This window comes from Chenopodium quinoa, unplaced genomic scaffold (assembly GCF_001683475.1).
Source record: "Chenopodium quinoa cultivar QQ74 unplaced genomic scaffold, ASM168347v1, whole genome shotgun sequence".
Taxonomy (NCBI): Eukaryota; Viridiplantae; Streptophyta; class Magnoliopsida; order Caryophyllales; family Amaranthaceae; genus Chenopodium; species Chenopodium quinoa.
In genome coordinates this window covers 3,148,068-3,162,528 of record NW_018745177.1, presented here as the reverse complement: position 1 = coordinate 3,162,528, position 14,461 = coordinate 3,148,068, and the positions used below count along the sequence as shown (strand labels likewise).

Here is a 14,461-nt window from a genome sequence, read left to right as displayed (position 1 = left end):
AGGGTATATTACAACTAGTCACAATTTGAGAGAATCGTCTAGATTATTACCAATATATAAGAGAAAATATAATCATGATGTTGCTTGTTTAATTCATCTCAATAAATGCCTCAAAAATATTAAAGTATTTTGACAAACATGAACAATCAAAAGTCAAAACAACAACGTAAAGAAGCTAGAAAGTAAGAAAACAAGATAGAGAAAAAATGCAGGTTACCAAATTCCTAAAATCATTAAACCAATCATGAAACAATGCCTAGCAATCTAGCATATTGTAGCCTTTTAGGTTGGTTCTTCTCTTGTCATGAGTAAGACCTTATTATATTCATCTTATTTTGACATATTCAAACAAAATAAATAAAGATAAGTTCCGGTAAATCAAATGAGTTAAAATCATCACATATAACAGGAAAAAAAATAACCGAATAAAATATAGCCTAAATGAGTGATTATACTGATCAAGTGGTCAACACAGTACGATCTAGGTTACATTAATCACATTTGCCAATTGCAATGAATTCTATTACAATGTTCCTTGGAAGTGATACATGCGTAGTTAAAGAACAATCTAAAATCCCAATCTTCTTATACTTTAGAGCATTAAATAATCTAAAACCCCATAACATCAACCAATGAAGATTAGAACACTAAGCAAAACTAAATTAAGATTGCTAAGGGAAAAAACAGAGAATATAAAACTAGTCATGAACAATGGATTGAATTAGAATGGACGCTTCATCCCCTTCTGGAGCCGCAACATCTGCATAAACACAACCAATTCCCTTCGTTAGTCCTCTCTTTCAACTTATTATGTGCCGTGGACTCGTGGTTGCCATAATACAAGTGTAACAAAATAAATTTACCAATAACTTAATTGAATTTGTCATTATATTGAGGTATTTAAACTTAATACCATATTATTTGACACACTTGTAAAAACTTTGGAATTAGATTCCAAAGCTTGCAGTTCAAATATTATTGACACAAATCTATAGGAAGTGAGGTCTTTTTTACCTCCCCTATTATAAATTTGAAAGTACTTAGCTTGTAGAGATTTAATTAGACTCCTTCGGTATATGCATCGAGCTAGATTCTACTACCACTAATCTCTTATTTATAGGTAAATTAACTTATCCAAGTTGCAAAGACCTTGTAAATTAGGGGTGAGCAAAGACCCAGGGTACCCGGTACCGGACCCGGAACCGGTTAGGATCCGCCGGGTCCGGACCCGGAACTGGTCCCACCGGTTCCGGGACCGGGTCCAAAATGTCGGACCCGGTTGTAACCGGTTCCGGGACCGGGTCCTAAAATTTCGGACCCGGTACCCACTGGGTACCCGGTTTAAACCAATTCCAGTTCCGGGTACCCGGTCCCGGATCCAGACAATCCGGGTACCCGGAACCGGTACTGATTTAGTTATAAAAAATTATTTTTTTTTTAAAAAACCCAACAATCCACAGTCCAATACAACATTAGGCCCATTTCATCCAATTCATTTCTGCTAGGGTTTCTGTCAGCCACTAAGCCTCCTCATTTCATTGAATTCATTTTTGCTAGGGTTTTGTTCTTCTCTGTTCATTCTCAATCTTCTCTGTTCTCCTCTGAAAATCTCATCTTGTCTTCTTTCGTTCTCATCAATTCACTGATTCTCGGTCTTCTTTCGTAAGTATTTTTCTCTTGGTACTCAAAATCTCATCCTCTCTTTCGTTCTCATCAAGCCACCGAACGACTGTCTCTTTCGTAAGTATTTTTCTCACTTTGTTTGCTTTTTGTTTCATCTTGCATATGTAGATCTCTGGTACTGTTTATTGCTGCTTGCATTTTCTTTGGAGATAGTTAGAGTGTTTATGTTAATTTTAATTTTTATTTTCTTCAATTTCTGAGGGTGTTACGAGTGTTTAATATGCTGAAATCAATGAATTGGTACAAATTGACTGCACTTATAGTCTTTTTCTGCAATTTCTGGGTGTTTGAATAGATTCTTATTGAGTATTAATTGGTGGGTACCATTTTTAGTTGTTGTACATGTTTAGTTCAGTCATTGCTTTTATAGAAGTTGTTGTTTGGCTGTTAACATTGTGGTGTTGATCTCAGTACATGAGGTGGGTACACTGGGGTTTCGTTTTAATGATGTTATGTTTGCTGCTTGCATTCTCCCTGATAGAGTTAAAAACATTGGAAGAAACAGAGTCAATAACTCAATGTTCTATCTTTTGGCTTTTACCACTTGCGATGGATTAGTGGAAAAATTGCTTTAGAGGAGATATTTCCCAAAGTTCAAAAATTTTTTGTTGAATTTTTTTCCTGACTGAATGATTAAATAAAAAAATCATACTACACTACACTACAATCCCATCTTCTGATCACATTCACCTTGCATCTTTGCAATAGTGTTTTTTTTTTTTTTTTTTTTTTTAATCTAGTTATCATGATATTGGTTTACCTTGTTTTTTCAGATTTTCAGATCTATTTCTTGTTTTATTGAGCTGGTCTTTTCTGAAATTTGTAGTTGTGGAGAAAGATGTAGATGGTGATGCATGTGCAGGAACTACAGTTGGATTTCTATGTAGAATTCTGCTTGTTTAAAAGGTTTTTATAGAGGAGAAAGTGTTTCAACAACTAAAGGAACCTTCTTTTCATAAGATTAATTACCATTTTTTCTTCAAGTCATCTAAAATTTTGGAATTCAGTAAACAAATGAAATATTGGGCCTTTTTTGTTATTACCAGCCCACTTACTCACAACCCATTCATCTTATAAGGAGTACTTATTATTAAAACCCTAAAACTACTCTTCACCGCCCACCAAATGCACTATCTTCACAAATTTCACCAGCCAATATCACCTTATAATTCATCAACCACCCTTTTCCATATTCTTAGATCTATATCAAATTCTTATTTTTTTTATTTTTTGTTTTTTTTTTTTGACGAAAAACATATTATGAACCTGTTCTCTCTTACAAATTCTCATTCATGGCATATGAAGAAGTCGGAACCACCACCACATCAACGAAGAACACGTCAATGTTAAGAGAATGAGAGAAGAGGTGATAGTTAAGGGCGGTGACCCGAAGAAGAAGCTCGATTATATATTAAATTATAATTTATATAGATTATTTGACTCATACTAATTTGGTAGTGTATAATTCATGTATTGGTTAGATTTTAGATCTTAATTTGTTCATCTCAATATTCTGGAAATTTTCTATGGTTTCAAGTTTTTTAATGGCTGGTCAACTATAACACCGGGTACCCGGTTCTAGAACCGGTACCCACCGTTTCCGGTTCCGGGTCTAAAATTTTGGGACCCGGTTGATACCGGTTCCGGGACCAGTTGCAAAATCTTAGACCCGGTACTAACCGGTTCCGGGACCAGTTGCAAAATCTTAGACCCGGTACTAACCGGTTCCGGGACTGGGTCCTTAGTTTTTGACCGGGTACCCGGTTTTGCTCACCCCTATTGTAAATATAGTAGTAGTATAAAATTTCATCAAGTAAATTATATATACTCCAAATTAAAACACTCCCTTTTGAAACTTTCCAAACTTTTGTCTAAGATACCCTAATTTTAAAAACCATTTCCAAAACACTCCCTTTTTAAACTTTTGTCTATTTCATTCATTCATGCCTTGCAAATATGGAGGAACTTAAAAGTAATGCACTACATCTTACGTTTTAATCAAAAAAATAAGAGGGGTAGTAAAATATACCTTGAACAAGATTAGAGATTAGGCTTCCACCATTACTATTAATATTATTGCCACCTTCACTCTCTTCTTCAACCTTCTTAATCACCTCATTCTCCTCATTTCTACCCTCCAATCTCTCCTCACCACCATCATTTTTCACATCTTCACCCTCACCCTCACTTCTTTTAGGAAACAGATTCGATATGAGATTATTAATCACACCACCACCTCCGCCTTCACCGCCACCTCCACCTCCACCTTCTCCATCACCACCACCTTCACGAGCATCGCCGTTCTCATGATGATCATTATTAACCCCTAAGGCATGATCTTCATCAGTAGTAGGCCTAGGAGAGGTTAATTTAGACAAAAGATTATCTAATAACCCACCACCACCACCACCTCCACCGCCGCCACCTTCGAGTTTCTGCCTCTTCTCCTTCTCTTGCTCGTCTTCATGGTTAGCCCCTTCATCTCTCCCTCTAATTTCAATCTTAGAAGGCCTAATGAAGGTCTCATTTTCTATAGCAATATCTTCCATTTTTATTTCTTCTTCTACTTTTAACACAAAATCTTCCGTAAACCGCATGCTAACTCTTTCCTTTTTATACGTACTAAAGTATGGGGCTTAAAAGATAAGTATGTGTCCTCCAAAATATTTAAAAGAAAAAGAATAATAAAGGACACGTGTATCGAAGAAATTGTCTGATTTAGCTCGTTGAACCAAGACTGACCATTTATAACATTGCACGTGGTGCCCATTTACAGCTCCTGCTTCTATCCCATTTTCCCAAAATGGTCGGTTTATTTTCATATTTATTTCACTCTTTCCCGTTTTCAGAGAGATTAAACAATCAAAAAGAAAAGCTGGGTAATTGTGTTAGAGAAGATAACCCAGATTCCGTACTACACGGTAAAAAAATAAGTTCAGATAAAAATTAATAAGTTTAGATGTGAGCGTAATAAGTAAACGTCAAAAATTGAGGAACGTGGCCATGCCATTGTCGGAAATCTACTGTTTGTTCATCTTAAGGAAGAGTGCTTGCTTAATAACATCCTTTTATTATGGAAAACAATGGACAAAGTTGAAAAAAATGAACATGGAATCATGTATTGGCCATTGCAGATGTAAGTTGTGCTGCAAACCTGTCTAAATAATAGCAGAAATCGCGATGGACCAAATGATAAAATTAAATAGTAAAGTATGATATACAATGAGGGAAAGAGATGATTACAACACTACGTACAGGAAGATTTGATCAAAGAACCCTTTCCTACGAAAGAGACCACCGTTCTCAGCAGCAGCTAAAGCAAAAAAATTTATCATCTTCAGCCAAATTCAAAATTAAGCTAGTATTGATTTGATATGATCTGCAAAATAATGCCAGGATAAGCACAGGTTAACTACTCCTCAAAACCAAAAGGATAAATCCAATGGACAGAAAATTATAGGTCAAGAACTGCAGGGTGGGAAGATACCTGTTAAGGGTTATTACGTTTATATCGCTCAATGTATGCTTCCGTCTCAGCTTCCTTCTCTGCTTTTCTCCTTTGCTTCCTGTTTTCTTCTCTTGCAGTAGCATCTTCTGCAACTTTCTTCATGACTTCTTCAAAACCAGGTATTGTACGATTTAGTTTTTTGTATACCTGGAAACTCAGGTCCTCGAATACCTTGAAAATCCTCTGCACAATCACAATATCAAAATTTAATTACAGCTACAACAGAATGAACAGGAATAGCAGTCATAAAGAGGATACATTAGATAAAGTCAAAAACAGGCAACATGAAAGCCGAGTCTCAAAATTCAGGGTCAATATAGGATTATAGGGTAATTAAAATTGATTGCATAGCACAGAAGTAGTGAAAACTTCATAAATAACTTTCCTACCATTTTTAGCTTGATTTAGGTTGGATTGCAAAAGGGTAATTCAATCTTCAAATAGATGGAAAAACAATTTCCCTATATTACAACAGAAATTGCATTTTCAGTTCTATGTTCCTCTCAAAAAAATGCTTTCTTTATTAGGCCTGCATATGACAGCAAGACCAGCTTATCCTCATCAATGGAAGTAAAAGCCCAACGAGTAGATGACTGCATGCGCTAGGGCAATGATTTTTTGTCATCTTTTTCTTCGGGCCCAAAAAAATAAAAACAAGAGGGAGATGGAACACCACAACAGCCAAGCCAGTGGTTCCTCTTAAAAGTCACTCTTGTACTTCATCAATTTTTTAGAGATCTGCCCATTCTCAATTTTGGCCTATTCAAGAGTTTGCTTAGCAATCATTGTTGCCGAGGTTGAGAAGCTAGTGCAGATTATAATCCACCTTGAGGACAAGATGAAAGTTTGGGCAGCAGGTAATGCAAGGAATCAATATTTAAAGGAAGGGTATGTTAGTCTTAGTAATAGTCTATAGTAGTAACTTGGGGAATAAGCTAAAGGTTTGTTAGGAGGTATTTTCTATCAATAGGTTTCATTAGGAGGGAAGAGAATATGTTGAATATTGAGTGTTTTGTAATTGGGAGAGAGTGAGCCTCTCAAAAGCTCATACTTAGAGAGAATCCACCTTTCAAAAGTGGAATTATCATCATATCAATATAATCATCATTTTCTTCTTAATATGCTGCCATTGTTAGTGCTGTCAGCTGTCAATTCCTAGCACAAATGCACAATGCTCCACAGCTGACTTCAGGTTGAACGAAAAACAAGCACAAGTGAATTTTATCATAAGTCGTCACTATTTTGGGACGAGAAATTCTCATTGGTGGCCATGTAAATTGCACTTTCTCTTTGCTAAGTTGGGGGAAAAATGAGGAAAAAAATAAAAACTTACGGAGTAATATCAAATGTAACCCTCTATTTTTTACTATTATTATTCGTAGCATTAATAAGGGACAAAACTTAAACTTAATTTTTCAACTGTAGTTCACATTCCTGAAGTTAATTCTTCTCTTATCTTATTTATATCCTTTCTCAGTTGCTAATCTCTCCCCACCCACCACATTCAGGTCTGCAGTTGCCATCAATGTTCCACTAGCTGCTCAAGTTTTATTGTTTTAGGCAGAAGCAAATGCTGAAACAAAGACTAGTCTCTTTATCTAGTCATTATAGCTAGATTACGAGCTCTAATCAGTGTGGTCACATGGACTCTAGGGACAACATTACTACAGAAATAGTCTAATTGTGAGATAATTAAGGACATATTTCTTGCCAAGCCACACAGTTCTCTTGGTGCATTTAGTGAATTTTTTACCCCTTCCAGGACAACTAGCTGCCATTGTTGAGGTCTATCATTGCCTCCGATCTAGAGTTGCTACTTGTGTGCCAGTGTCACTGCACTTATTATTCTCCAACTGATTGCTGGAAAAAGATATTAATGGAGGATAAATTGGGTTGAATATTAATGCATTTGGGAATTAATTGAAAAAAATGGAAGTTTAAAGGAAAACACAACCACCATTAGAGGGACTACTAACCATGTAAAAATGTAATTAGTATCATAGGGCATATATGTAATTGTACTATTAACGATGGTAAGAAAATTAAGTTAATTTAAAACTTTTATCATCATTGATGCTATAAATGATAATATTCAAGAACAAAGGGTTACCACAAATATTAAGGTTTTTTTTTTATTATTAACAAAGGGTTTCCTTATGACGATTCATATTAGTCGACCCCAAATCATTTTGGGAGGCTTTGTTGTTGTTGTTGTTGTTGTTGTTGTTGTTGTTGTATAACCAAAGAGTGCAATTTTACAGGGTTACCAATGAGAATTTCCCTTTTGGGAAAAGAGATGACTTTTCTAGACCGCCTAAAAAAGTACTCCATATATGTGACTATAAGAAGTACTCATTTACAAACTTAATGGAAACTCCACTGTAGCTGCTGAACCAATATTCTAGGGATAAAGGCTCTGACATTGATGTTGTATGCAAAACAAGTTCGAAATAGTTTGAACTACTGTATAATATGCTCAGGAAAAGAAGGCATTGCACACAAAGGACATACCTTAACATCTCTGTTCCAACGCCTTATATATGGAGGACCAGTTGTGTAGGAGCCAAGAGGCTCACGATACCATTCTCTGCCATATGTAATTTGGTCCATGGCTTGTTCTACACTTATTACCTCCCAGGGCCTTAAACCAGGGATGGCTTTAGCCAATTGCAGCCTGCCTCACAAAAAAATTTATATCACACACCCATCAACACAGTGAACTAAAAACCAAATTACAAGGGTAAAGATTCAAAGGAAACTTTAATTTAAGAGCTAGGTAATCCGGCTATTGTAGGAGATTATCATCACCAAGATTATAAGTTGTCAATAGGGTAGTTCAGCAGTAAGATTCCGCTTACAATCGAATACTATCTAAACTTTGGTGCCTCAAATGTAAGAGATTGTTCAGACAACATTTTATTAATAAAAAATTGTTCAGACAGCATACTTGAAAATGTTTGTCAATAACAATGAGATAAGAAATAAGGAAATAAACACCTTAGATGTTTTGGTATGTATTTGTTTGGCATGTGATCAGCTTCCAATATTGTTGTAAGCTCAGAACCACTAGCCCATAGAAAGAGAGCATGACTTGGGGTTCTTACTCCAGGCCAATAACCGTCATTAGCTTTGAGTACGGCTAGATCACGCTTCTTACTTTCCATAGCCTCCTCTTGCATTTGCTTGTAGGTTTTCTTTTCAAACCCCTTTAATGGAACCAAAGGAGACATTCCTTTCTGAAGCTTATGGAGAAATGCTGTAGCAGCTGCTCCAAACTTGACTGAACAATGCAAAACAAGACATAGATCATTAAGTGGATACAACAAGAAACTCAAGAAGAAAAGCAGTACAACATAACAGACATCTTCTCTGTTGATATTTCGTAATGGAGAAACTTTTTTCATCTTTAATTTAGATAATTTTGATGCTTATGAAGTATATCAGTAGTAGTGTAGCCAGTATATGTTCATGTATGACTTTGAGCCTGGAGGCTTTAACAATCTGCATCTTTTGGGCTCTAATAAATAACTTTGCACTTGGTGTCTCTGTCTATATCCATTCCTCCTACCAGTAAAAAAGTACAATGCTTTTTTCCTCTCAGCTGTATTCTTGGACATTTGAATACTTATACTCTCTAAAAGTTATCTTTGCATTTATATTCTTATATTCTTCATACAGACCCTAAATTATAATTTCTAACCACCTTTACCTTTAAACTGCCAAGAAAATATTTGGGCAAACTTAATCATCTTAGTGTATAGAACAGCTTGCCAAGAAATTATATAAAGAAAAGGGAATGATAGAGATAACCAGTGGGTTATTATGGCCATGACCAGAGATTAGAAAGGAAAAGTTCATGGTTACACTACATTCCTTTTCCCTAGAGTGGCACTACCAAAGTACCAAGTTAGTCAAAAGTAAGTTACAGTTGGACCTATTCACTGAGGAAAAAAAGGCAGCCTTTTGACTACAGTCTCAACTCAAGTCCTGGACCAGCCAATTCCGGTTCAATGGGGCTTGATCAGCCCATGGCCAGCCCTAGGCAACAGAAAAACCACCACATAACCACTTTTTAGCATTCCTTCAACTGGAATTATAATTGACTTGATGGAGCTAAGTAAACAGCCAATGTAGTTATTGTTACAGCTTCAGATGCCTATCTAGTAACTAATAGATTCATATCATCAATTAATATGCTTTGCTAGTGGAGATGAATGCTGCATACAGTTAAGAAGGGAAATAAATTTTGGGAGAAAACTGCAAAGAAACATCAGAGATGTTGAGAATAGAGAAAGAAGAGAAGTAAGATCAATTTATAGAATCCTCATTGAATGCTAACAAAAATGATGCTATCTGATTCCCAATACATGCTGGAGCTTTTTTTTTTTTTTTTTTTTTTGGGTGAATTTAAGTATCAGATTCTTTGAAAAAAAGATTATAAATGAGGATTGAAGAATACACAATCCTTCCCTTTCTAATCTATAAAAAAATTTACACCAAATTTTCATAAACAACGAGAACATGTTATTGCAAAAAATGGTAAAAAGCAGCTACATGTAGCTGGAATAAAGTCATCTATGATCTTGTGCCTTGATTTTTGCAGCTTGACTGCTTTCCTCTATACTTTATGCATGGGCCAGTTTCATGTTTCGCCTCTTATTAGTTCACTATAGTGTCACTACAGGCTTGGGGGAAAAGGGAGTTTGTGGAGAACCTATTTAGTTAACAGCTCGTCGTGTCTGTGGCTGGCCACACCGTTTGACCACTTATAAAAGAACAAAATAGCCCCCATAACACTGACCGAGTAACCCCTATAACACTGATTGTGTAATCCCTTTAACACTAACGAAGTAACCCCTTTAACACTGACCAAGTAACACCTATAACACTAACGAAGTAACCTCTATGATGGCTGGCCACACGGTGTGGCCAGCCACATAAAAGAATTTGCGTTTAGCTAATTAGCTATTAATCTATAAGACATAAACACACTTCTTTTTCTTCATATAAACCAAAGTATGCCATACAGCCTTTTATTTTAAGAAGTAAGTCGGTGGAAATGTGGAATGTCAAAGCAATGTGTCAAAGCAATGTGTCAGAAAGTCTCAGTTCAAGGCAGAATTTATTTCTAAAGAGCAGTCGTAGGGTGTCAGCAATTAGCAGTTATGTTTAGTTGTTTTACAGCCTATGGTGGCATTGATTGAATATGGAATATCCTAAACTCAAGATGAAATGATGAATATCAAGATTTATGTACTAAAAGTGTCTATCAAAAAACAAATCCGGGATAAGCCTCCTAAGTTCAAGTCTGCCACTTCTAGTAATGATTTGAAGTAGACTAATATAATCTTTCATGGATCCAATGTTCCAATCATTAAACAATGCCAATGTAAAATAATGTTTTGCAGCAGTAAGCCTGCGGCAGGCATACCGCACGCCTGAATCCCATCAATATAGTCTGTAAGTTCATGTGTGTTAGAAACAACTAAACAAAAATAAATAGGTGTGAAAGCTGCTGTAACAGCCACACAACACCACTGAATCCCATGAATATAGTCTGCAACCGCCCAACATCATACGAACAAGATAGCTAACTGCATTTACTATTGAGATAATACTTAATATTTAAATGGCAATAAAAAAAGATAGACAGATAGTCGAATTGACAAGTAACAAACCTTCCCAAGTAGCAATTGCTCGCTCTAAGCCATAAATCATGCCTATAGGTGCCCACTCATCCAGATCCTCTCCCCAAATGAAAGTATTTTTATCAATTATGCCTGCACCCCAAGCAGTCTTAAGTTGAATCAGCTCACATGGTCCTCGTGTACGACCCAATCGATCCTTGTAGAACCAGCCACCAGTCTTCATTATAACTATAAACATAAATATATAATTAGCATCTTCTGAAAAAGTAATGAAAAAATAGTACATCAAATAAAGGACTATGGTTGGTCACGGAGAACATCATCAATTCTTCACACGAAAAAAAAATATATAATAAATTATAATACAATTGTACTCTGAACCTATATCCATCTTCTGTTTGTGTTTGGGCCTTTCGTCATAACGTAATATATTAATCGTTTTCTTGTGTTAAGAAAAATAATAATTAAAAATGCAAATAATATAACGTTGAGCCTTCTGATACTTTCTTTAACTCACAACTAATACGGAGTAATTGCTAGCACTTGCTACAATATCCAGAAACTATTTTCCACCTTTCTTGATTTTATATTGTTCATTTGCTCAGGATTTTCTTCCTTCCAAAAAGATCAAACAATAACTGCAAAGAGCTTCCAGTCAGTTGCAATATTGCTTGCACAGTATGCACACCTTACAAAACTACCCTGAGCTGATGAGCAATGAGACACATTCGTTTCTACTTTACCTTTCATCTGCATCAACATGTCACATATTTTCTTGCTTATGAAATATCATAAGGTCTGCTAAGTGCATACTCAAAACTCTCATTACACAAGAACACTAACAATTAGTGTATTTTTTTTTGCTTTTTGAAGGTTAAATTGATTTATTCCACCGGTTCTCCCAGGTTAATAGGAGACTGTAGGGAGCCCACAACATTTTAGAAGAGGCAAAGGAGAACATAATACTTCCTAACACCTTAAAGAAACTAAATTTCTCATTGTGTTCAAAAACTTTTTTTTATTGACAATAATGTGGAAGGATTAGAGACCAATGAGGTCTTGGCCTAGTGGTTAAGACGAAGAGCCTTGTGGAAAGTTAATTATTTTAGGACCTCCTGGAATCGGGAGGGAAGCTCTAACCACTTGAGCTATCCCTCACTCTCGGAAAGTTACTAAAACTCTATCAATGAAAGAAATCAACTAAAGACAACAAAACAAAGCCTCAAATTTCCGAATAATTTGCACTGATCGAACAAACAAAGCAACATTCAACAAACAATAATTGCAATTCAACTCAGCGCAGGAAAAAATAAGCACAATTCACACATTTAAGAGCATGTTAAGTGCCCAAATTCATAATATCAATTCAACTCAACACATGAAGAAACAAAGCAACATTGAACAAGCAATACTCACAATCATAATACCGCTTTTCGAGCCGCTTATACCCAACAGCCTGAGCAACATCAATCGGTCTACTCGGCGGATACGGGCGCTGCCGGAAACCCCAGAGACCAAAAAAGAACTGCTTAGCAAAATCCCAAAACTTATCATCCGATTCATCTTTAGTTTTTATAGCTTTCCTAGGCATTGGCCTTCCATCTAACCCAATAACATTAGGAACTTCCTTCCAAAGCTTAGCATCCTCTCTTCTATAAGGCTTTTCATTCCTCTTAACCTCAAATTCATTATAAGCATCAGCAATTTCTTCAGCCCTAGCTAAAAATTGAACTAATGGGTTACTCCTAAATTCTTCCCACCATTTTTTATTCTCTTCAATTTCTTCTGGAGTTGGGTTTTCTTTGGTTTCAAAAACTGGGTCTTCATTCAAAATGTTATCAACTTCTGGGGTGTGTCGAACATCGGGTAAATTCTCACATTCCCACCAAAATTGTTCGAGCATTTGTTGGTATTTTCCTGGTTTTGAGGGTTCTTCATTTGGTTTTGGTTTCTTTGGGTCGGAAAGAGAAAGGGAAGAAAAAAGGGGTTTAGGAGGGTTTTGGGAGATTGATAGAGAGAGAAAATTGGGGAATGAAATTGGGTGTGGAGGTTTTTCGAACCAGTGGAAGAAGTGCTCACCAAATGGACCTAAGTTGATTGAAGCCATTTTTTGAGGTTTTGATTATGGAGTTTTCTGGGTTTTTCTGGTTATGGTGTGAGTGTAAGAGGAGAGGGAGAAGATAGGCATAGGCTCGTGAGGAGGAAATGGAGTGGGCTTTGAAGGTTGAAGCTACATGACCAAGTTGACCCGAATCGTTAACCCAATTCTTTAAGGATGTTCAATTGTTCAAATTTACTCAATCAGGTTGAGGCGTTTAGCAGGTCGTTTTAATTTAGGCTTTGTTTTTATTCAACTTAATGCAAATGATCAGGTGAGATCATGAGCCGATTTGTAGGACAAAATGAAAAATTTGTTAAAGTAATTTGAGCGGTCGTTTTAATTTATGCTTTGTTTGGTTCATCTGTAGTCTCATCCTACTTTTCTCTCCTCTAGTCCTCTCTAGTTCTTACTCCATCTTTTTTTTTTTTTTTTTTTTATCTGCATCAGTTTGAGCGACATATTTGTTAAGACGTTACTTTGACCATTAATATCTTTAATTATATATTAGTAAAATTGTAATAAAATTATATTATGAAACAAGACATTATGACAAATCTAATGATATACTTCATCCCATAATATAGTTTTTGTTTGTGTTTTTAACGGTATTTAAGAAATATGAGGAGAAAGTGGATGAAGTACATTAATAAAAGTGAAAAGTACAATTATAGATAAAAGTTAAGAGAGAGAAGGTGTATAAAAGTATAAAGCATGTGCAAAATTTTAGGGTAATGTAGGAAGGAGAATGAATAAAGTTAAAAAAGTGAATGTATAATGGTCTTTACATATTATCCAAAATAGGAACAGGAACAATATTTTGGCACTCCAAAATAGGAAAACAGAAACTATATAATGGGACTGTGGGAATATTGTATAATAACATTTAGGAAATTTTGACATTTGCTACCACTAAAAACACCATGTTTAACATTTGCCACCTGTTTAATTTTTTTATTTTTTTTAACTTTACTACCACCTAAAACAAAGTCAACCATGTTATGTGAATAGTGTAATTGTCAAAGTGATGCATTTAAAAAAAACGGAAGGAACACTGTACTCAAGCGCTTACGCACACCCAACCATAAATTCTCATCTCACAATTAATCCATTTTAATTTTGAATTGGATTTAATTTAGTGTCCATTCAATCATATGTAGAAAAAAGGGAATTTGGATGAAGAAGAACACTAATCGTTATCATTGTGTTCTTCAAAAAGTTGATGTTTGGAATATTTATAATGAGGGAAATCTAATAAGATACCATATGTGTAGACATCTACTTTTAGCCTCCTGTCCCGACAGGAAGTGTAATGACGATAAATAAAACCATCTTCATGTTGGATCAAAGTAAAGAATGCTTACGGATAACTGGTTAAGCCACAAAACACAAAAGACTAGCCCAGATAAAAGAACAAGGCCAACACAAGGTCCAAATTAACTAAACCCGATCATAATTAGGCTTAAGCCCGCGCTTAAAACCCAATAATGACGGATTTAGGAGCGTCTAGGTTAAAATAAAAGT

The 14,461-nt window shown here is 35.6% G+C and overlaps 2 protein-coding genes across 2 annotated transcripts; both read right to left on the bottom strand.

The window, feature by feature from the left end:
• Window positions 1-418: 418 nt before the first annotated feature.
• LOC110710862 (RNA-binding protein cabeza-like) lies at window positions 419-4,326 on the bottom strand. Its single transcript, XM_021889202.1, has 2 exons — window positions 3,713-4,326; window positions 419-760 (listed from the first exon to the last, which is right to left on the bottom strand). The coding sequence occupies exons 1-2, from the start codon at window positions 4,278-4,280 to the stop codon at window positions 699-701; spliced, it is 630 nt and encodes a 209-aa protein (XP_021744894.1). The 5' UTR covers window positions 4,281-4,326; the 3' UTR covers window positions 419-698.
• Window positions 4,327-4,733: 407 nt separating this feature from the next.
• Window positions 4,734-13,197, bottom strand: LOC110710861 (protein TIC 56, chloroplastic-like). The gene is made up of 6 exons (XM_021889201.1): window positions 12,256-13,197; window positions 10,870-11,067; window positions 8,189-8,471; window positions 7,703-7,865; window positions 5,171-5,374; window positions 4,734-5,062 (listed from the first exon to the last, which is right to left on the bottom strand). The coding sequence occupies exons 1-5, from the start codon at window positions 12,944-12,946 to the stop codon at window positions 5,174-5,176; spliced, it is 1,536 nt and encodes a 511-aa protein (XP_021744893.1). The 5' UTR covers window positions 12,947-13,197; the 3' UTR covers window positions 4,734-5,062; window positions 5,171-5,173.
• Window positions 13,198-14,461: the final 1,264 nt, after the last annotated feature.

What these genes read in the sequence shown, in the direction of transcription:
- LOC110710861 (XM_021889201.1), bottom strand. Translation starts at nt 12,946, where the DNA reads ATGGCTTCAATCAACTTAGGTCCATTTGGTGAGCACTTCTTCCACTGG. An exon ending in CGAAAAGCGGTATTATGATT is followed by an intron (nt 11,068 to 12,255) that starts GTGAGTATTGCT and finishes TTATGTTTATAG; the next exon opens with TTATAATGAAGACTGGTGGC. An exon ending in GTTGGAACAGAGATGTTAAG is followed by an intron (nt 5,375 to 7,702) that starts GTATGTCCTTTG and finishes GTGATTGTGCAG; the next exon opens with AGGATTTTCAAGGTATTCGA.
- LOC110710862 (XM_021889202.1), bottom strand. Translation starts at nt 4,280, where the DNA reads ATGCGGTTTACGGAAGATTTTGTGTTAAAAGTAGAAGAAGAAATAAAA. An exon ending in AATCTCTAATCTTGTTCAAG is followed by an intron (nt 761 to 3,712) that starts GTATATTTTACT and finishes GTGTTTATGCAG; the next exon opens with ATGTTGCGGCTCCAGAAGGG.